Genomic DNA, 24,159 nt, shown 5'->3' with positions numbered 1-24,159 from the left:
TCCTCACCGTCCACCACCTCCTCAACGTCCGCCACCTCCTCACCGTCCACCACCTCCTCACTATCCACCACCTCCTCACCGTCCACCACCTCCTCACTATCCACCACCTCCACTCTGACAGGTGAAGCTCAATGTTTTCTCCATCAGATCATCTTCAGGAAAGGAAAGCTCCCTGTTTGGTGGACACATTTAACCCAGTTCTCTGTACCTTCACAGCTCTGACCGGTTGTCCATTAGGTGAGCCCAAAGGCACAGAAGCTACTAGAGACAGGTACGTATAGATTTATCTACTGAATCGCGTTTTACTCTCACATGTGAGCTCAGTGTGCAGCGCTCATGCTGGATCAGGTTTGAATGGTTCCTCCTGTGTTCAGAGCTCTGTCTCTGCTTTCATCCGTCTGAGCCGAGTTTATAGATCTTATGTTGGCGAATCAGACGCCGTGTCTGCTGGGTGAAGAAGATCTACCGTCTGAGATCAGACGAATAATTTAACCGCAGAAATAAATCAGTGGGCTGAATCCACACATACATTATAGATCTGAGACAGGCCGTACGAAGCTGCCTCACGGGCCGGTACTTTGAGACTCTACACTACATTGAGCTGTCAGTTTATTAGGTACACCTTCTACCTACACTGACTGACTATTTAATTGAGTGTTAATCTCTGAATAAAGAACCCAGCAGGCGGCTAAACTAAACACAGACAGAACTTTAATAACACACAACAGACTTTTGTACAGCACCAACTTTAACACTTGCAGTTTTACAGTTTGTTTATATAAAGCACTGTAGCTTTAACTGCTATTAAAGACCCAGTTTATGCACATCATTGTGCTTTATTAAAGACTGTAGTCGGCCACAGCAACGCCGTGCACCGAGAGTTTGGCCTCACTTCATCTGGATAGTCCACTATAGATTATCTACTGATGTTCAAACTCTTAACAAACTATCTGTTGTAAGTCAGGTGATACTGAACAGTGGTGGGGTCAGGGTTAGGATTTGGACCAGGGTGAGGGCTGGGTTTAGGTTTTGGGTTGAGGTTAAGGTTAGGGTCAGGATTAGAGCAGGTTTAGAGTTAAAGAAAATCATGGGGAGTTTAGTCGATATTTAGTTCAATGTAACTTAATTTACTTTTAAGTGTCTAAAAAACATCTAAAGTGGACTGTAAAATAAAGTGTGACCGAGACCGAGAGAGTCTCGCTACATCTTTAACAGCCATCAGCGTTAGACAGGATCAGCACTTCCTAAAATAACAGAACACAGCATGGGCTAGTCCTGCCTTCACAATAAAAGTCCTTAAAACAACCCAGCTAATAAATGTTAGAGAACTAATGCTCTAAAATTAACATGCAGAACATTCTGAACACACTGCAGCACTTCTAGAAAAATGCTGTGTGAATTTGATGATTTTTTTGTAAGGTATTTCTGTATTTCTGTTTATTTCAGACAATATCTGTATCTGATGGTCACTGGGGGGACTTTACTAACAGTGGCCGTAGTGGTCACTGTGATCTGGAGGAGACGGACACAGAGACGTGAGTAGAACCCACACTGACCTTTATTACTGTTTATAACACTCTCAGAGTGATTTATATACAGCTGTTTGTGTAATACGCTCCAGTGACGTGTGAGTCAACACTAAAGCTGCTAAAGTTCAGCTTCACTGGATTCTGTTTCTCTGAAATGTTTTCTGCAACTTTTCAGGTGGGAATCACATGACGTTGGAGGGGGCGGAGCCAGAAGAGCTCATGGTGAGTGAACTAAACAAAATATAAATTTGTCTTTAACTTCTTAAACTCTTCAAACTCAAAACTTCAGAATTTATACTGTTGTGTAACAGACACTGAATAATCAATAGTAGATACTGAATAAGTCACAACAGCCACAAGCTACTGAACAACTGGAATGTATATCATTTTATTGATTTATTATTGTTTTATTATTGATTAGGTGAAAGATGATGTTGATTTGCTGGACCATGAATGGACAAACAGGACCGTTCTTAAACTGGAGGAAACAAACACTGCAGCAGCGCTTTAACAGCACAGAGACTCTCAGAAATACTGTAGCATTACAAACCCAGTTCTCAATGTTTTTTATATTTATAATTTCATGTTTCACCTGATGAATTACTGAATGTGAAACAGGCTGTAATCCAGTGCAGGTCACATGTAATAACAAACCCTCTGAAGGTGAACTGTGGGGTGTTTTGGGTCATTTTATAGCTCCGGCGCGTTTTACTGAACCCTCGTCAGCACTCGTGATGGAGTGTAAGTGATCACTGGAGTGTGTGTGTGTGTGTGTGTGTGTGTGTGTGTGTGTGTGTGTGTGTGTGTGTGATGGTGTCAGGTGGTCTGAATGAATCCTGAACCAGTTTCAAGCTTCTTCCAGATTCCAGATCACTTCAGGAATGTGGGCAGTAATGGTGGCATTTAGCCCACCTGGCTAACAACCATTAACTAATCTGGCCAACAGGCTTTGGCTCACCTGGCCAACAACCTTTGGCCCACCTGGCTAACAGCCTTTAACTAATCTGGCCAGCGGCCTTTAGCCCACCCAGCTAACAGCCTTTGGCCCACCTGGCTAACAGCCCTTAACTCAGATTAACACAGCCTAAATATTGGAAAATGATATTCAGAGTATTGGTCTCATGTCAGACCTGTCACTGCAGTCGTATCGCTGACGTACGCCGGTCACCTGAAGTGACAGCTAACATTAGCCCAGTGACCACAGCTCTAATAGAGACACTGGTCATTTACTGTCACATTAGTTAACAAAGTATTGAGACAGTTAAAATCTCATCACTGTCCAAATAAAACCTTCCATCTTCAAAATACCAACTTTTCAGAAAAAAAAAAACATTCTTAATATGTAATATCACATTAGCTAATAAATACTAACATTGAACCATCTCTTTTATGTGTGTCTTATTGTCCTCAAATGTATTGATTTGGCACAATGCTGTCACATGCAGTGGGCTAATTTTATTTATCTGTGATAATCTGAAATCATATATAATAATAAAATGGCATAAACAAGCATCATGAGACAAAGTAGTTTAAGGAACCACGACTCTAATTAACCCTCTAATTATTGATCAGTTTCTATTCTCCATTTTCTGTTCAAGAGAGAGTTGTTGCTTCTAAATTTCAAAACTAGCATAGCATAAATAATCACTTTGAGTGTTTTCAATCAAGTTTTTGTCCACAGAGATCAACAGACGAAACAGTGGAGAGAAAAACGTCATGACTAACTGAACTGAGAGCTGCACTGAGATCACTTAACAGGACACCATTCCTCACCATTCTTATTATTATATCTTATTATTAGTGCAGCTTTGGCACTGTTAGTCATGATATTCTTCTGGCATGTTTGGCTTCCATCATATTTAATTTAATATCAGTCAGTAAATATCTGTCCCTCTAATATCCCTGTTACACATGGTGTTCCTCAAGGATCTGTTCTCGGCCCTCTTCTTTTCACTGTATATATGCTTTCCCTTAGTCAGATCAAGCTGGTTACACCAACTTCAAAAATTTCACCTGTACAAACAGAAATTTTGCTGACAATTATATTTCACATCTAGCATTCAGCTCAGGAAGACATTTTCTAGTTTATATTCAAATATAGAAGAACCTTAATTTCTGATGACATGAAAGAACTTGAAAGACAGATCTGTGGAGATCCAGGAAGAGAAAATAATGTTTTAAGGAGTTGAGGTGGTTATTAAGCTTCATAAAACACAGATAAACTTTAAACTGAAGATGAAGAACATTCTGTGAGTGTAAATGTTTACAGAGGTTATATTGATTTCTGGGGCAGGACGCTTACAGCTGTCTGACCCCTATTTTGACTGTAGGCTTGACAGGGATAGACTGTTATGAAACTCTGCGCAGTTCAGATTAACAGTTTTCACACAGGGTCAGATAGTGAACAGGAGAATATCATCACAGCACTTAAAACTCTGGAATAAAGTGAGAATAAAACGCATCTTAATCTGGCGCCTCTTCCATCAACATTCACTGTACAGTCCAGTCTATACTGAATCAAACTCTGATCACACCGTCCATCAGTTAGACTACTGGAGCCTCATGAACACTCAGAAAGAGCCATGACTGAAGATCATGTCTGTCGGAAACATCTAACTCTGCCAGATCATTTCAGACCTCCAGCGATGTGGCAGTGAGAGCGGCCTTCAGCCTAGCTGGCTAACAGCCTCTAACACTGAGCCAAGCTTACATGGAGTAACTCAGCATGAATAACACTGATGATCGTCCACGGCATCCGATTTACATCACACAGGCTGCTGCAGCCATATTGTTTACACCCAGTGGTCATCTGACGGCTAATATTAGCACAGCAGCGCTAACAGAGCCACTGTTTACTGGCACTGGGAGCTATTCAGACAGGTGATACTCAGGGTGTGTTTTGAGGGGTTGAAGATGAACCATCTGCCGAACTAAAACTATTCAGAGAGTTTAATGCCTCAGTGCGTCTGTAACAGCAGCAGCTTCTCAAAATCAGTGGATATTCAGTTTCATTCACTGTTAGCAAGGTTAGCATTCGAGTGTTTCTTAATCAACTGTAATTCTTGCCATGAAAAGTTGTGTGTATCTCCAGAAATGTATGAACCCTGCTGAAAAAAAGGCTGGTTAGACTGGTAAACCAGTTTAGTGAGCATTTTGTTGATTTTTGCCCTCTGGAACAATTGATGGATTGATTGATTGATTGATCAGGTAAAAAGTCCTATAACACCCCCACACTGCTGTCACCATCATTACTGAATGAACTCACTGCTGAACAGACTTCACTGCTGTAGTGTTTATTATCCATTATGTTTTTATTTATGGGTAACACTAGTGAACCTTTTAATTCTGCTGATCTAATATAATCTACTTTTCTCCTTTAATAATATGATTTATCAGTGCTGTTGAATTTACTTAATATGCAAAGTAAACATAGTAGAACTGTCCATGTCAGTAATGAGAGAGTAATGATGTGGTACTGATTAACCTAAAAAATACATGCTGGTTTTCTAGTTTTACTAAATGATAAAGAACCATAAGCATGTTATATAAAGAGGAACATGTGGTGTGGCTGAACTTATCTCTGAGTCTTTTCTCAGATCTGTGCTTTATAACAGAGTAACAGTGTTTTAGTAACAGGTAACACGAAAGGAAGACGTGATGCTGTATTTACAGCCCTGATTCTGTCTAATTTCAGTATTTTTAGCTGATCCGTTCCTGAAGAACCACACTGTCTGTAGGTGACGCTACATGTGAAAGTCATAAAACGATCATGAGCGATTATAATACAATGATTTATTCATAATTACAGTGTAATTATCAACATCATTCTGAAGAACTGATGTTTTCACCTGGAGCAAGGTTTGTATTTTACAGCTCTAATATGGTTCAGTTTGACTGTAACTACAGTCTGTAACTGTGTCTGTTCATCACACTGACCATTTAAACAGGTAACAGGTAAGAAACTAAGCAGAAATGAGTGAATTAGTGTTTTACAGCACTAATAAAAATTAAAAAGTTTTTGGGGTAATATAGAATATAACTCTCAATGACTCTGTTGAAATTTCAAACACTGAATTTTGGTGGATTTTTTTTAAATGTGAAACATTGGTGAAATTCCCTTTAAAGACCTCAATCTGTAAAATGAGCTGTTCTAAATCTACTTTTCATAAAGATTCCTGTTTTACACGTCTCCTGGTCTGAGGCGACTCAGCTTCCACACATTCTAATCAAGCACATTTTCAGCACCTCTGCAGGGTGATGCAGTGATATTACCTTTAATAAACCATCCAGCGAAACAAAAAAGCAGCTGTTTCTGCTGCTCAATCTGTGCAGTTATTTCAACCTGAAAATTCATCCTGTGGATTCAGTCAGAAAGTCTGTCTAAAGCCCTGCTAGAGCTGGATTAGTTTTATCAGAGGAGGTCCGGTAGTGTAATTTGTGCATGATTTGATTGCCTGGTTCATGCGGGATAAAGCTTCTCTGTAATTTCCTCAAATGACACCAAATAGCCCAGATGGAAACACCATTGTGTTAGGTGGTGGTATAAAAGCAAAACTGGTCCAATCCAAAAACTCTTTACTGCAGCACTGCTGCATCATACACACTCACTTCTTTTATTCTGCTCTTTTTTTTTAAATCCTCTTATCAAACTTGCTCATAGAGCGCCCCATAGTGGAGGATCAAAATTAGGACAAAATAAGAACACAACATTTTCCCTCTCACAAAAAATAAGAACTACAGTATCAGGACAGTAGATATTCAGTCCCAACATATATTTTAACTGCAGGACTACTTCAACTGTAACACAAGCAATCACCAAAAAACATAAAGGAAACATTTTATAAGCATAATTCAGTCAAGCTGTGTCATACAATAGGAGGCTTATTGGTCTGTGTGACCACCTTTACTTTTAGCCACATAGTCCTTCAGCCAGGTAGTTCCCTTCTAACACACTTTCAGTTCTAGTTTTGACAACACCAGGGCTGGGTTGCTGAGTAGGGTCATTATATTCTTCACCATTGCCAGATGTGAGGCATCCCATACACAACCAGCACCTAGCTAGTAACTGAATTCCACTTTTCTGTGCAATTTGATGGAGCTCAGTGAACCTTGACTTTCCTTACAGTTTATTTATAGAGCACCTTTCTTACACTGCCTTCATTCAAAGTGCTTTACAAATGAGAAAACAGTCATTTAAAAAGTAGAGGAGAATAGAAATTAAAAACGATTAAATGAAAAATAAAATTAGAAATTAAGATGAAAATAATTAAAAATCAAATCAAATTAAAATAAAAAATATGGACAAAAAACATGGATTGGGTTGCTCACTTGCACAAAATCCTCTTCCCTCAGCTTCGGTGCTTCAGCATTTCGTTTGGAATCTGTGTAGGTTTTCATTTTCTTTTGCTTTTTTGCAGCTCATCTTTTTAGTTTCTTGCTTTCAGCTCAAGCCAACACTGCATCTCTCACAGGAAAGGGCAGATGGTGGAGTCTCTGCTGGACAGGTGGAACATCATCTCTCCGTTTCACTTTATGCATGTTCCTCACACAGCCAAAAGCAGGTCCAGGTGAAGTGGGCACCTCCAAAACAGGACATGCAGATGAGTGGCCTTTGTTTCCTGAGATGCACAGATTCAGTGCTGTTATTAAGACCATACCAAAGAATGGAGTCCCTGTTTTCACAACATAAAATATGGCTAGTACTTGTGGGAATGTTGGGGTGTGGAGATTACAAGGCTGCACTGTTTCACATGTAGCGTGATGGTGCAGAGACAGGGTTCCCCTCGAAAAGATTCCAGAGTGCGACTTGGCAAACGTGGTATTTTATTTTGCACACAAGTGAAAAAGTGAAAAAAAAAAAACACTGAATAAAAACATAAAACAAATGGTTTGCAATGCAACTAATACAACCAGGACACAGCAGACTAATACAACTAGTCACTCTCACAGTCCCACTTACACATTTCTGACCAAACATCAGCCAGACTGTGCTGGAGGCCGCAAGGCCACATGGACACATCCTACATTCCCCCCTTTCTCCTTGAATGAGTCCCTTCTCCTTTTAACTCCATAGCCCAGCCCCATCTGGTTAGGGCAAACCCCACCAAACCCCATCTTCTACTGTTTTATAATTGCCCTTGTCACACTTGCTTATAGAGCGCCCCTTAGTGGAGGTCCTAAATTAGGACACTATAAGAACACATCATGTGGAATGTGACTTTCAAACAGTAACAACATGCTGTGCAACTAAATGGCAAATATGGTCCAAATGATGGCACAGAATCATAGCGTACAGAGGGAATATATACTGAATTGTGGTACAAATGTCCTTCCATTAAAGTTGCCTTTGACTGAACATGCTTTACCTTGAGGGAGGTGCTTTTGAAATATTTAACTTTCCTTCTCCTTGTAATTCAGCCATCACCACAAATGTGGTGGATTTCAGTAATGTTACTCTGGTAATGAACTTGAGGATTAAGTAATTGGTCGGTTCAAGCTCCAGTTTAGCCGTTATCCTTCTCTTCAAGTCACAAAAAAATGGAAAAAAAAATTTAGATGCTGTTTTCTATTAGCTGGGTTTGTTATTTTATTACTGTGATGTTGATTCGAACAAACTGATTTAACAGTTTGCAATGATTCTGAACTGTTTGACCAGCAGTGGAACACGTTCTTCTACATTACTGAACGATTCTGTAGAATAAATAACACATCATCATCACCATCATCATCATCATCATCTTCATCATTAAACAGTGAAAATCTCCTCCTCATATCAGAGTGGTTACCTCAGCACTCAGGACTTTTAGACAGAGAGGACGGAACCTCCATTTCTTCACCATCTTCACCAACCTGACCACAGAACAGTCCACTCAGACTGACCCCACCATCAACACATTTATTTATTACAGACACAATCCATGTTTCACACGTCCTACCTGAAGATCTGCTTCCCCTCCAGCTTCAAAGTTACTCTTTATTCTGTTACAGACAAAGAAAGAGAATTTACACAAAAATAACATCCTTATGTTAAAATTTAAACACGTTAAAATCTGATTTTCTCCCTTAATCTCTAAATTTAACACTTAACTCCCTAAACTTTAACTTTATATGTGTCCACACTTAAATGGAACTATATGTTACTTATATTTCAAGTTTCAAAGTTTCAAAGTTTTATTTGTCATATACTTGTCACACACGGTACAACTAGCAGTGAGATGCTTGGATAACTTCCTGCTCACATGAAGCAATAAGGTAATAAGAAACAGCAGTCAAATAAAAGAACAATATTGTGGGAAAAAAATATAACAAAATATCCATCTATTAAATATACACTATAAACACAATGAAGATTTGAAAAGTGCAGTGTACACATGGCATTGTTGGGAGTAAAGTGCAAGTTGCAAAATGTGCAAAGTGAAAGAGCAACATAATGCTGTGCAACTGAGCAGGAGGTGATAAAATAAATTAAAAGTGGTCAATTTTAGTGCTATTAGTACAATTAATTTATAGAATAATTTAATGTTTGAATTAAATACTTTAATTACTGAACAACTGGGTTTTATTGGGTTTAGTTGGCTCTCAAAGCACTGACATGGCTGTATTTGAGGTTATTAATAACAATCATTTAAATACAGACTCTGGAAAAAATATCTGTTCTATTATTGCTCAATCTCAGCGCTGCCTTTGATACCATTGACCATAGAATTCTCATAGATAGACTTGAGAACTGGGTTGGGCTCTCAGGAACTGTCTAAAATGGTTCAGTTCATACCTGCAAGATACCTTTGCTGCAATAGAAAATAATGTTTCTGAGAGAGTGCCAGTGACTTGTGGTGTCCCCCAGGGTTCAATTCTTGGGCCACTCTTATTTAAAATTTAATTTATACATGCTGCCTCTTGGCTGAAGACTACAAGACTATAGCATATCTTACCCCAGCTATGCAGATGATTCTCAGATCTACTTGTGCCTTGAGCTCATCACGAACTGGATGGAACAAAATCGTCTGCAGTTGAATAAAGATAAAACAGAGATTATTTTATTTGGGAATGAGAGGCACAAACTAGCTGCCCATCTGGATTCAAGTGCCCTAAAATCTAAAGAAGTCGTATGTAACCTTGGTTCACTAATAGACTATGATCTAATTTTTTAGCAGTCAAGTCAAAATGGTTACTGAATCAGCTTTTATCACCTTAAGAACAACAAGATCAGAGATCTGGAGAACCTCATCCACACCTTTATTTCTAGCAGGATTGATCATTGTAATGGTCTCCTAACTGCTGGACCCCCAAAAAAGACAAACAGGTTGAGCTGGTTCAGAATGCAGCTGCCAGAGTCTCACTATGAGTAAAAGAAGCCCCCCCCCCATTCTTAAACACTTACACTGCCAGCCTGTTCAGAACAGACTGTAAGGAGCTGTTGCTGCTCTATAAATGTCTTAATGGTCAAGAGCAGCGTATTTATGTGACCTGCTGCAGTGATATGAGCCGAGAATGACTGTGGTTTTAACTTTTGATTTTTCTTAGGGAGTCACTGGTAATACCACACACAATCCGGTCACAAATAAACTCAACAGTCAAGTCTCCAAAATCGCAGCTTTTAGCTTTGATCCTCAAATCACTGATGAATGACTCAATACTCTCACCTTGTTTCTGATTCCTCGAATGGAACTTGTGTCTTTCCATCGTCCTGTTGCTTTGCGGGATTGTAGTTAAACCGGTTGAGTCAGATATGTTGGGGTAAATCAGGTCACTGCCGGTTGGTTCCTGGACCTGGTGCCAAGTTTTCAAACTCTGTGTACTGCAAGCGCCAATCACTTAAGCCTGTCCTGCTTTTACTATCTATGATCCAGAAGCTTTTCTTTATAAAAACATCAATTTTGCAGTTACAGTTACGTTTATAGTAAGCAGCAGAGCAAAAAACAATGATCTAGTTTTTTTATACATATATAATGAATAGCTTTCATGCCTAAATTACTCTGTGTTGTGATAGATATTTGACAGGAAACTAAATAATAATAAGTAAAATAAAAATAGCTGGAAATTTTAAATATATAATCAAGTGAACAGCAAATGTAGCAAACTCACAATTACATATAAACATACAAACAATTTCTGATCTTTCTTTCATGATGACACCCATGATTCATGATACATTTTTCCTCATACCAGTCATTCAAGAAACAGTCTGACAGCACCAGCCAGAGAGTGAAACATGTAAGTTTATGTCTGTGTACATTTCAGCTGTTTTTGACTACGTATTTATCTTTAATCAATTATATTTTATATCCTAACTTTTATATATTGCAGGTAAAATGGATTTGTTGTTTTTTGTACTGCTTCTGGCTGCTGGACTTCAAGGTAACTACTACATTAAAATAAATACTGTAGACTATGTTTATTTCTTTTACAATCCCATTTCCAAAAAAGTTGAATGTAAATAAAAATAGAATGCAATGATATGCAAATCATGTGAACTATGTTTTTTTAAAGGAAACTACTACAAAGACAACATATCAAATGTTGAAACTGAGAAATTGCATTGTTTTTTTAAATATTTGCCCATTTTGAATTTGATGCCAACAACATGTTCCAAAAAAGTTGGGACGGGGGCCTGTTTACCACTGAGTTTCATCACCTCTTCTTTAACAACACTCTGTAAGTGTTTGTGAACTGAGGAGACACTGCTGTAGTTTAGAAAGTGAAATGTTTTCTTGTTCTTGTTTGATACAGGATTTCAGCTGTTGATCAGTTCAGGGGCTCCTTTGTCGTATATTTAATTTCATAATTTGCCAAATATTATCAGTGGTGACAGGTCTGGACTGCAGACAGGTCAGTTTAGCGCCTGGACTCCTTTAATACAGAGCAATGCTGCTGTAATACATGCAGAATGTGGTTTGACATTGTCTTGCTAAATAATCAAGGCCTTCCCTGAAAAAGACGTTGTCTGGATGGCAGCATATGTTGCCAAAACATGTATATATCGTTCAAATCAAATCAAATCAAATCAGATTTATTGTCACATCACAAGAGTACAGGGACACAGGTGAGTGAAAAACTTGAGTGCGAGTTCCACAAATTATGCAGAGAACAGTATTTACACATAGATAAACAAAACTATAGATAGGATAGAAGAATAGATAAAACCAATTTAACTAAAATATATACATATAATCTTACACAATAACTTAAAAATAATAATATTGCACCGAGACATATAATATTGCACTGGGAATGTAGAGTGAGTGTAATCAACTATATACTATATATAGTAATGGATATTACAATGCTATGTAGATGTGCAAATAATCACACTAGGTGTGGAGATAGAAGATGGTACAGTAGGTGGCAGAGTATTTAGTAAAGTGCAAGGTACAGGAAGTTAAGTGGAAGCGCAGGGGGAGAGTATTGTCTTTGGATAGGTATTCAAAGTCCAGCTATGCAAGTAAAGTGCGGGAGTACAGTGGGTGCACGTACGTGTAATGGGAAGGGTTGGGCTGGGCAGAGCAGTGATTACTGGCTGTTCAATAGCCTGGTTGCATGGGGGAAGAAGCTGTCTTTGAGCCGACTGGTTCTGGCTTTTAAGCTTCTGAGCCTCCTACCACTCGGCAGCTGAGAGAACAGACAGTGACTAGGATGGGAGGGGTCCTTCATAATCCTTCTGGATTTCCTCAGGCAGCGGCTGGTGTATAAATCCAATAGGTTAGGGAGCTGAACCCCGGTGATGGACTGTGCTGTCCGCACCACCCTCTGCAGAGATTTCCTCTCACGAACAGTACAGTTCAGCATTAATGATGCCTTCACAGATGAGCACATCACCCATGCCATGTGCACTAATGGCTCCCTATACCATCATGAATACTGGCTTTTGAACTGTGCACTGATAACAAGCTGAGTGGTCTTTAGCCCGTTTTAAATGAGCTCAGGCCCAGAGAAGGTGGCAGCATTTCTGGATCCTGTTTATATTTGGTTTCTTCTTTGCGTTTTAGAGTTTTAACTTGCATTTGTGGATGCAGTGATGAACTGTTTTGACAGATTGATATATTATTATTGTATGGGAAAATATCATGTACATCATTTGTAATTATAAATTCACATAACAACTACTTGAGCTGTAATTCATAAACATTTGTAGATTTTCAATTACTGATGAACTATTGATTTGTTCATAGCTATCAATAACCAGTTAATGGGTAATTAAAGAAAGTTATTCTATAGAGTGTTACCACTAGCAGTTTTGATTTCTCCTGGTGGTCAGTTAATAAGATGATGTTTACTGTCTGATGTTGCTGCAGGTCTACATGTTGAAGGCCCCTCCGGTCCTCTGGTGGTCCCGCTGGGGGGCGCTGTGCTGCTGCCGTGTTCTGCTCAGGACCCCCTCCCTCTGGAGGGTCTCAGAGTGGAATGGAGCAGAACAGACTCAGAGTCTGTAGTGAACGTTTTCCAGCAGAAAGAAATCAGAGCAGAGCTGCAGAGTCAGAGCTTCAGGGGCCGAGCCGACTTCTTCCCAGAGGAGATATCGAGAGGGAACTTCTCCATCTTACTCAGTGACGTCACACCAGAAGATGCTGGAGTTTACAGGTGTGGAGTTTCCTCCAGTCAGGACTACAGAGAGACCACAGTGGAGATTAAACTCAGTGGTGGGTTTTAATGGTCCTTTTAATCTCTAAGTGACCAGTTAAAATATATATACACACATTACTGTATAAAAGTCAAAGACCCTTCATTAATTTAACTTCCAGTCAAAATGGCCATTAAGTACAAATTATTTATTTTTCAGTATCATACAAAACAGCAAACGCACACTTAACAGACAATGACACAGAGTTCACAACGGATATAATATAGTAATAGTGTCGAGTGAGTCTCTTTACCTTTATTCCAGCTTCCATTCTTTTCAGGAGACTCACTTTCAGTTCCTCAAAAAATCTGCAGACACACCTCGAAAGTTCAGTCTATTTGGAAAAAAATCACTGTTTCCAAATTAGTTCTTGAGAGCCACTAATCCATGTTTAGCACTAATCTTTTCTTAGTACTACTTCCTCTGATGGGCTTTAATGGCCTAATCTAGTTTTTTGCCATGGTAAACTGGAAACAGAAGGTGCCGGGAATTCTAATTTTATTTATGTAGCAAATGTAACATTATTCAGTGGGCAAGTCAGATAACCTCGTAGTGTGCATTCACAACAGACACCTGAGGTCTGCCTCACAAAGCATGTTCAACAAGTTTCAGCTCTCAAAATTATTATTATTTTTATTATTATTATTACAAGCTAACAAATGAAGCCAATGAACTCTGGTTTAGATGATCAGGTTATGATTAACCCATGCAGATGAAAGAGAGATGCTTATGACAAAAAGCCCATCTAAATATGTTTGTAGCATGGCCTGTGCTACCCCGGGGACAGGAAGGATGCTGGAGACAGGTTTGAGGGTTGCAGCAGCCATTTTAACTGTATTTTCCACACCAAAGCCAGCCCTCTTCTCATGCTGCTGCTCGTTCCTCCCCCCTCTCTGTTCCCTCTCTGCTCTGTTGAAAAACGCTCATGCTGCCAACAATAGACCAGCATCAGCAGGAGTCTGTTTTAGTTGGTTTACTATGAGGAAATGATGTTGATCATTATAACTGCCGAAAGACCAGACCAGCATTGTTCCTGTGAAAGAATGAATGCAATAATACTTGAGAATGAGTGCTTAAAGGTCAGAATATGTTGAGGTCTTATATCTCTCGGCCAATCAGAATTTTAACTTGCTCCTGTAGCTCAACTGGTGGAGCGGGTGGCTAAGAATTGTATTATCAGCAATGATGTCATGGTTTGATTTCCTTGTGGTGCTCTTAAAGTGATGATGTTTACTGTAAGCTGCTTTGGAAACAAGTGTGTGGTAAAAAAAAAAACTGTTACATTTATTATAATTTGAGCAATTTCAGGATTATTGTAATTTTCTTATTGTCTAAGACTTTGCCAAATGGTAATATTGTGTAAAAGCACCTAATAGATCAGAAAAATCTGCTACAGTATGTTACTGTAAAGTTCATTGATCAACCCAGCCAATACATAGTTTTTACCTAACTAATCGGCAACACAACTCAATTTTTACCCAACCCACCCCAACACAATCAGTATTTTCCCAACCCACCCCAACACAATCTTTGCAAAATTCTCCCCAACAGTCTTTACTCATCCCATTCCAACATAATCTTTATCCAACTTAATACAAGTTTTTCGTCTTCTGGCGCCACTGTGAGTGGCAGCCTTTCCAGTATCTCTGTCTTTTGTGTACTGTTTTTGCACTTTTTCCTCACTTTTTCTTTTTTCTGTACGCTTAAATTGCTACCTTAGTGACTGTTTTGTATGTACTAAGGACATGGAACCTGTTTTCATGCGTACGAGTAGAAATAACTTTGTTTACACAAGGGAAGAGCTGCTAGCGCTCCAAACAACAGGGTCGCGCCAGCACAATGCACCCCATTCCGGAGGAGCTGCGGAGGAGCTATCGGGGTTGCAGAGCTGGCGCTAAGCTAAAGGCTAAGTAAGCAGGCAAGCAAGCAAAGTTTATTTATATAGCGCTTTTTACAACAGGTGTTGTCACAAAGCAGCTTTACAAGGAAATCAGCATTCCCCCCTGACGTAACTTTATTAATTCTAGGTACTAATAGTGAGCAGCACCTTGTGATCTAAGTAGGCGTGATGGTTCATAGTGAGAGAGAAGTTCACTCAGGTACAGAGGGGCGAGTCCGTTTAGTGCTTCATAGGTCAGTAAGAGAATTTTATAATCAATGTGAAATTTAACTGGTAACCAGTGTAAGGTTGATAAAACTGGGCTGATTTGGTCAAACTTTCTGGTTCTAGTAAGAACTCTGGCTGCAGCGTTCTGGACTAGCTGAAGCTTGGTTGAGATCAAGGTTCAAGGCTAAGAGAAGAGTTTATTATTGACAGAATAGGCTTGGTGGTGCATGGAGAAACGCTAGAGGTATAAACCATCTATTCCTTTACTGGAGGAGAAATGTGAAATCTTTGGCCAACAAGACAGACAAACTAGTGGCAGTGGTTCGTAATCAGCGGTTATACAAGGAATGTAGTCTTTTATCTCACGGAAACGTGGCTAACCGGCAACATTCCCGATGCTAATGTGGACATTCCCGGATTCACCACTGTGAGAGTGGACAGGGACGCGAAACTAAGCGGCAAAAGCAAAGGTGGGGGACTAGTGCTTTTTGTGAACATCAGATGGTGCAACCCAGGACATGTGACTGTGAAGGAGATAATCTGCTGTTGGGATATTGAACTACTGGCAAGGAGTCTCCAACCCTATTACATGCCCAGGGAACTGTCCCACACCATTGTTGTTTGTATTTATGTTCCTCCTCATGTGGATGCTGAGACAGCATGTGACATCATACACGCAACCATCTCCATTATGGATGATGGCCACCCGCTGCACACCACCATCATGGACAGGAGGAGCATGTTTAGTGGCAGGTTGCTGTCACAGAGCTGCTCAACCGACAGACTCAGGAGATCAGGAGATTACTCTTCCCAGTGGGGCCAGAAGAAGAAGAAAAGAGAGAAGAGGAGAGATGAGGACTGAATCTGAATCTCATGCTAAATCATAGTTTTATTTTATCCATCTGCACATGTGGACACCTTACTGTACATATTGCACTTTCTGTACCCCCTATCGCACATCTGGACACTCCACACCTAGACACTTTATTTCGGTACCAATATCTGCACATATTTATTCAGTATTGTCATTATATGCTGTTACCTGCGCCTCCTTGTACAGTCATTATTGCACTGCCTTTCTCATCTCAGGTTATAGATTGTATTCGAGATTTTTGTATATTTCTATTTGCATATATGCTTGTAGATGGGATTTTTCATATTTATTTTTCCTTTTATATTGTTTTACTCTTATTATTATTACTGTACTGTGATGTGTGATTGCTACTGGCTGCTAAATTTCCTTTGGGATCAATGAACTATCTATCTATCTATCTATCTATCTATCTATCTATCTATCTATCTCTCTGTCTATCTATCTATCTGTCTATCTATCTATCTATCTATCTATCTATCTATCTACAAGTATTGACCCAAATCACCACAACAGTCTATACCCAACCCACTCCAATCTTTACCAAACCCACCTAAAAAAAAATGCAAATTCTCAAATCACTACTAAAGAGACCTTACCAAAGTCTCTCCAACACAGTCTTTAAACAACTCAAACAAGTTTTAACACAACCCAGCCCAGTGGTCTTTACCAAGCCCACCTCAACAGTCTTTACCCATCCCACTGCAATGATCTTCATGCAACCTACCCCAACAGTCTTTACTGATCCATTGTTATTGCAATTACAATGAGCTGGAAAAAGGCTTAAATTCTTACGAATGAGAAATGAAGTCTTATATGCTAAAACATTATTTGTACACATAAAAGTCAAATTTTAAGAAATTATATATATATATTTGTTTTTGATTGAAAGTTAAATGGTTTTGGTCCTAAACTCTCTGTCCCGCAGGGGCCGATGTTGAAGTGACATGAGAACTGTAGCAGTTGGGTAGAGAACTTGCTATGAGTTTATTTCAGTGGGATATTAAGGAACTGGATTCAGAATGTGGGTTTGGTCAGATGGTGGAGCATTTGGGTATTTGAGTTAGGCATAGTGTGCTAGTCTACTTAGGTTGGCCCTCTGTATGGCATTTGGTGAAGGCAGTGTGTTGCACTTAAGATTTGTAGGATGAAAGGAAAGATGGAGCAGATTAATTTTATTCACTTCAGTAGCTTGAAGGTTACATTGCTGTGAGCTGCTTAACTGACAGCAGAGTTTGGAACCCCTGATGAGGAAGCTGAGGGCAACAGTGAAAAGGAAAAACTCCCAGGGGTGTGAAGAAGAGACCTCAAGAGGAACCTGAACGTAATGTACGTGGAGCAGGAATGGCTGTTAGAAGGTAGTGGCTGTGTATGGGAGTTGATGGGCGGATGATGCTGTAGTCACTGCAGGAGGAAGTTTGGCGTGGGACATCCTGTTGGCAACAGAATTGTTGTTCAGTTATGATAGTGGATGAGGATCACTACCAAATGGCCAGTAATGGAGAATAGACACTGCTCCCATGGAGTGAGGACTGAATGCTGAAATCACAGCAGCAGGTTCCCAGGGCACATGTAGCATCTTCACAAATTAACCAATGGTAGTCCAGTTTGAGGGGGCAATGGGGCGGATGGGGATTGGGTTGGTGGCAGCAGCTGAGGAGCAGGAAACCTGGAATGAGGAGGTAGGATGGATGGAGGGGGCAGGATGAGGGATGAAGAGGGTGATGAAAGGAGAGAGAAAGAGAGGGAGGAATGTAGAGAGAAGATGAAGAGAGGAGGGATGGGTAGAATTGGTAGACAAAAGGAGGGAAAAAATGGGGGAGTAGCTAAGTAGCGCACTACTTTTTTGTAGCTAACTACAAATGTTTTTTGAAATGTAGCTAACAGCTGTAGCACCTACAAATGTTTGTGTAGCTATAGTGATAATTTTCACTACAATTTCGCTACAGGCTTCGGTTAATCCACGCAAAATCTGAACCACAGAACGCAGTTGTTAACTGGGCTGGTAGCGACTGTGCAATCCTGACTGAGCCACGGACAGTTCGAGCAAATGGTCATGCGCTGACCACCCCTCACTAGTAGGGTTAGCCATTTTGTCCTTTCAATAAAAATGAAACCACCTTGGGAGCCACAACACTTTGTGTCCGTTTTACCATCTTGGCTGTAAGTATGTCTCAGTGTGTGTTAATGTACTAGTACAGGCTAAAAATATAATATAAACAAAAACACAGACTTACTTTGCTCTGCTTTAACCTTTAGGTCAGCTGTAGTCGCTTTTCACTTTCCGCATAAGTAAAGTTTCTTTTAAAATGTTCTGCTTTTTATGAGGCTGAAGTTTTTAGTGTTTGACAGTTTCTTGAAGCAGATTAAACGTATCAGGAAACCAACTGGAGTGATTATAAAAAAAAAAAAAGTTCCTTCACCTCCGAATTATCGATGTTCATCTTACATCTTTCTCTTTTCTATTTCGTAGCTAGGAGTACTTCGCAGAGCCAAGGCCACTGATTAGAATTTTGAGGCTAAAGTGTTGAAGTTTAAAGGACTCTGAATGTCAGTATCTCGCTGAAATGTTTAAATTGGAGCAGTTTTATTTCAACAGTTGACAATGCTTTTTTGTTGATTTTTGTTAGTAAAAACCAGGAATGATTGACTTTGGCTTTAGTCTACATTTTCTTGGATATCACGCCTTTGGCTGTGTAAGTTTGATGTTGGTTACACTTAAACTTACTTTTTGGTGATCTTGTATATTTGCAGCTTTTGAATTGTATGTTTCTTTCTGGAACATGATTGTAGCAGCTACAAAATTTGGGAAAGTAGCTACAAAGTTGTAGTAGTACTAATTTTTCAGTAGCTATCCCAACCCTGACTGGCATCACGGATTCCCAGATTCCCCTTTGTCCCTCTGAGTGTGTCTGTTTCTTCCCCACTATGGCAGCCATGTGCCTTTTGTTTTCTTGTGCCATGTGCTTTTATTGTTGTTCTGTCTCCTCCCTGTTCCTGCCCCCTTGTTATCTGCTCCACCTGTCTGTAGCTCCTCCCCCTCTTTAGTCCCAGGTGTTTCTCATTTCCCCCTCAGTGTATTTATACCCCTGTGTTTGTTCAGTCTCTGTCTTGCATTGTGGATGTTACCCTGTCACTTGTTTTCTTTGATCTGGTTGTTCAGCTTTGTTTCATCATGTCTGTTCTACCACCATCTACTACTCAAATTCTGGACTCTGTTAAATCAGATTTGAATAAATGCAACTCACACTTGTGTCCCGCCTCCTCACCTCCACAGTTAGTGTCTCACAGCTGATTGTGAAAAATTAATCACGGAAAACAAAAAGGTAGAGATGGGAATTTATAGGGTATTACATGAAGGAGGAGGGGTTTCAGGCATGGTCCTTCTTTCCAAATGTCAGTTATTTCATAAATTCATGTATTTGTCAGCACTTAAAATTTGTAGTTATGTTTCTAAGAATATTGATTTCATTTTAATTTTATTTATTTATTTTCTTTCATCCTGTCCATTTTTTGCAGCCAATCTGAGCTTCACTTGGTGTGGGTCCTTAATATGTATGACCTCATTTACATGTGTATTTTAATTAACTCTTGCCTGGGACACAGGTGAAAATGCTGCAGCATTAAAAAGACACTGGTGCACTAATCACCACATTGGTGACTTATGAATAGCTCTTATTTACCATGGTGCATAGTTTGCATGTTAGCGCTCTTGAATCTGCCCCACAGTCTTTACCTATATTATTTTATACTTATACTTTTGTTACCCTTACTGTGTCATGGAAACTTGAACTCCATCTGAGCTGATACGTTTTTATCTACCTTCTTTCTCTGAACTGTTCCAGAGCGGTTGGTGGTGAGGGGAGCGCTCCACCCCATCTTCACCTCAGTGGGTGAGGAGGTGATACTGAGCTGCTCTGTAGACTCACAGATTCCAGTCCACCAGCTGGAGGAAGTGACCTGGAAAAAACACCCAGACATCCCAGTTCTGCTCTTTCAAGAAAACCAGACCTTCTCAGAGTTTTCTCACGAGAGCTATCGAGAACGAGCCGAGTTCTTCACGACTGAAATCCCTCGAGGAAACTTCTCACTGAGGCTGAAGGACGTTAGGATGGAAGATAAAGGAGAATTCATCTGTGAAGTCCACACTGCTGACCCTTCAGGACAGACCACAGTGATCATCCAGCGAATAGGTAACAGTGGGGCCTTAACTATAACACTTTCATTTTATTCATTACATTTTCACTGAAGTGAACTGTTAAAAAAGATGTAAATGAAAGTATATATGAATTACACAAGCAGTAATGTTCAAAAACTGATTATACCCTTACCTATGATTACTATAAATAACATGTCCCTGTGTCTAAGACATAATTTTACTATTAAATGGCATGAAGCTATCTGTGATGAGTGGGTTGTCATCCTAAAGAGGTTTGTAATAATAATAATAATAATAACTGCATTTTTAACTGCTGCTGTGTTTTCTTTTAAAGGTTTCTCTTCTGTCCAGATATGTATCCTTGTGATGTGTTTCACTTCATTAACACTCGCTGTCGGACTCGGAGTTCCTGTTTTTTATCTTTCTACACAAACAAGGTACAGAGTGTCCTGAAGTATTCATCATGTTTCTTATCATCTTAGGTCTTATAAACTCAATTAGATGTTTTGGTGTAGATTTTGAGTCCCATTTCATTAAATTTTGCTTATACAATTCAGATTAATTAGAGGGGAGCTGGAACTTTGAAAAACCTGTTCATTAACAATAAGAGTGTCTTAAATGTATCCATGAATTAATTTAAAAGATACATATTAAATTGATTTTTTGTTCCTCTTTAGCTACAACCAGACTTATCATGATCATGCATATTGTACTGGCCTTTTGTCCAAACATTTGCATGTTCATTGGTTTTGTGCTGTGGTCAGCAGAGGGTAAGTTTAAGATTTCTTTTTTTAAAATCACAAAATGCCAAAAATATACATGGTTAAACTGAAATTAGTTTATTCCATGGATATAGCTACTATGTGTAGGCTATATAAAACCTGATTTTAGAGGAAAGGCAGTTCCTAACCAATAAAATACAACCTACATCCAGAGTCAACCTATTGTTAGCCATCTTGTGCATAAACTAATGACTCTCTTACTTTATGTTTGAAAGTTGTAAAATTTGTTTGTCATTAATCTACAGGGCTCCCCAATGAGGTCGTCATTTGTGCAGCTGTCAGTCTTGCTCGCTGTCTGATGTTGATGAAGACTGCTCCTCATCTCAACTCACTTCCAGGTAAGAGTTTGAAGCAACTTGTGAGATTGAAATCAGGAAATATCAAGCTGTGCACAGCAACGGACCTCATTTATGAAACACACGCATAACCAATATGTGTGTAAATCATTCATAAAATGCTTTCTACATAAATTTCAGCATTCATGATGGCCTCGTGGTGACGTTTGCCCTGAGTGTATTGCAGGTGAAATTGGGAGGCAGAGTTTGGACATAATTGGCTACTGAGGCACAGCAGCGAGTAGGGGTTTCGTCTTTTGGGCCTTTTTTCTTTGTCACTCTCTTCCGCAGGTTGATCCATCAAGCTCTCTTAGGGCTAATGCTGGTGGGGCTCCAGCAAGTTGGCTTTGAACATTAGTGGCTGGCTCAGTTCAGTAGTGCTAACTTTGTGGTTTGCAAACCGTTTTTAAATACCTTAATGAGAAAATAAAGACAAGTTTTTGCTGCAACTTCTACTCATCGTTTCCCTCAATTGTTTGTTCTGAACTGATTGAAAACTGGTCCGTGGGGGCTCATCCAATAATGATTTCTTTGTTTTGGCTGTGTTTTTTTTTCCTGGCTAGTTCGTGCTTATGCTGGGATTTTGCTGAGGCTTTACCATATACTAAAAAAAAATTTTAGTATTTTTGAGGGGTAAGTGATGTGAAGTTGTTCCCTGTTAGCGTAAGGCTCATACAATTAGTTTGGTTTTGTTTATGTGCCAGTTTGGTTCATTTTTTTCTGTTAGATGCCTTTTTCCCTGTTAGGTATAACATCATAGCCGTTTTTTTTGTTTTAGTTTATTTTTGAATGATGACCATGGTTGGGGCAGTTTTCACAGGGGCACATCCGAGGCACTGGGAATTTTTTATTATTACCCAACCTCTGGCTTAGGAGGTTGAGAGTTTTCTTAAGGCCCCCTTTGCAGCTGTACTATGTTCAAACTGGCATTCAAAGGGTGACATGCCCAGGGACAAATGCTGGAGGGTGTTATGGGCATATTCTGCCCAGGGCAGATACTCCGCCCAAGAGGAGGAGTTGGTGGAGGTGAAGCGCCACAGAGTCCGGGCAAGGTCTTGATTGACCCTCTCGGTCTGGCCAATGGACTCTGGGTGGAAGCCGGAGAAGAGACTCACAGAGGCTCCCATGAGCCAGTAGAAGGCCTTCCAAAAATGACTAGTGAACTGGGGACCCCGGTCAGACACCAGATCACTAGGCATCCCGTGAACCCAGACCACGTACTATAATAGAAGCTCCGCTGTCTCCTTGGTTGGGCAGTGCCACAAACTTGCATGCCTTGGAGAAGCAGTCCACAAGGACCAGGGTGACCATGTTGCCTTTGGAGTGGGGTAGGCCTGTGACAAAGTCCAGAGAGACATGGCCATGGATGAGCAGGGATGGGCAGCAGGTGAAGGAGACCTTGGGGCTGTGACCAGGTTGCCTTGCAGCGTGCACATGTTTCGCAAGACGCAATAAAGGCACGGATGTCTCTCTCCATACTAGGCTACCAAAACTGCCTGCGCAAAAAGTCCAGGGTCCTAGTCACCCCTGGGTTACCTGAAAATGGGGAGGCGTGCACCCATAGCAGCACCCGTGGCCGCACAACTGCAGACTCGTACAGCTTACCAGGGGGGCTGCCTCCAGGATCAGGCTCCTGCCGTAGGGCCTCCCTGATGGCGGTCTCCAGCTCCCAACGGAGTGGGGCCAAGATCCGAGTAGCGGGAATGATGGGTTCCGGGGAGGGGTCAGGCCCCGGAGATGCCCACTGTCTGGACAGGGCATCTGGCTTGGTGTTCTTAGAGCCTGGCCTATAAGACAGCAGGAAATCAAAGCGACTAAAGAACAGTGCCCATCAGGCTTGGCGAGGGTTGAGTCGCTTTGCCTGTTGGATATAGGCCAGGTTCTTGTGGTCAGTCCAGAAAACAAAGGGATGTTTAGACCCCTCAGTGCCTCCATTCCTCCAGGGTGAGCTTTACGGCCAGAAGTTCCCTGTCTCCAACATCGTAGTTGCATTCAGCTGGGGTAGGACAGTGGGAGAAGAATGCACACAAGTGGAGATTCTTGGCCAGACCTAGGCGTTGGGAGAGTACCACTCCCACAGCAACTTCCAAAGCATCTACCTTGATGACAAACGGTTCCTCCAGGTCAGGCAGCTGGAGGACCGGGGGGTGTTAACCGTGCCTTGATCTCCTTGAAAGCCCTTTGGGCTTCGATGGTCCAACAAAAGGGCCCTGGAGTCTTCTGGGTAAGGGCGGTGAGGGGAACTGCCACAGAACTGAAGTTCCTCACATAGCGTCGGAAGAAGTTGGCAAACCCCTGGAAACGCTGGACCAACTGGAGGGAGGTAGGATCCCAGTCCACCACGGCTCTGATCTTGGCCAGGTCCATGCGGAGGGTGCCCTTGGACACCACAAAGCCCAAAAAGGATATCGTAGAGACATGGAACACCGACTTCTCCATCTTAAAGTATAGGCAGTTCTCCAGCTATAGCTGCAGGATCGACCTGACATGGCCGACATGTTCCTGGAGGGACTGTAAATGAGTATGTCATCGAGGTAGACATAAGCATAATGACCCTGGGCCTCTCTGAGAACTTTAATGAAGTGCTGGAAGACTGCCCAAGCATTCATTAGCCCAAAGAGCATTACCCAGTACTCATAATGCCCAGTAGGGTTGATGAATGGGTGCTTCTTACATTCATCTTCCATTCATCACCCTCCCTAATGTGGATAAGGTTGTAAGCACTGTGCAAGTCCAGCTTAGTGAATATTGCGGCTTGC

General features: G+C 40.7%; 2 protein-coding genes and 1 long non-coding RNA gene across 3 annotated transcripts in view; 2 read left to right on the top strand and 1 right to left on the bottom strand.

The window, feature by feature from the left end:
• LOC118805159 overlaps window positions 1-24,159 on the bottom strand; it is a 1,027,118-nt gene that overhangs the window by 389,184 nt on the left and 613,775 nt on the right. The gene's annotated exons all lie outside the window — the stretch shown is intronic.
• On the top strand, window positions 3-3,010 carry LOC118805163. Its single transcript, XR_005007037.1, has 5 exons — window positions 3-121; window positions 217-271; window positions 1,447-1,535; window positions 1,705-1,751; window positions 1,951-3,010. It is a non-coding gene; the product is annotated as an uncharacterized LOC118805163 (long non-coding RNA).
• LOC118805150 (butyrophilin-like protein 3) overlaps window positions 10,724-24,159 on the top strand; it is a 30,690-nt gene continuing 17,254 nt past the window's right edge. The window contains exons 1-7 of the mRNA XM_036565764.1: window positions 10,724-10,742; window positions 10,836-10,886; window positions 12,821-13,165; window positions 19,970-20,317; window positions 20,618-20,720; window positions 20,961-21,053; window positions 21,311-21,403. Of these exons, the coding sequence (XP_036421657.1) occupies window positions 10,841-10,886; window positions 12,821-13,165; window positions 19,970-20,317; window positions 20,618-20,720; window positions 20,961-21,053; window positions 21,311-21,323 (948 nt within the window). The 5' untranslated portion in view covers window positions 10,724-10,742; window positions 10,836-10,840 and the 3' untranslated portion in view covers window positions 21,324-21,403. The remainder of the gene's footprint in view (window positions 10,743-10,835; window positions 10,887-12,820; window positions 13,166-19,969; window positions 20,318-20,617; window positions 20,721-20,960; window positions 21,054-21,310; window positions 21,404-24,159) is intronic.

The sequence above is a fragment of the Colossoma macropomum genome, unplaced genomic scaffold (assembly GCF_904425465.1).
Source record: "Colossoma macropomum unplaced genomic scaffold, Colossoma_macropomum, whole genome shotgun sequence".
NCBI lineage: Eukaryota > Metazoa > Chordata > Actinopteri > Characiformes > Serrasalmidae > Colossoma > Colossoma macropomum.
Note: the sequence above shows the minus strand (reverse complement) of the source record. Positions and strands in the feature narration are given on the sequence as shown.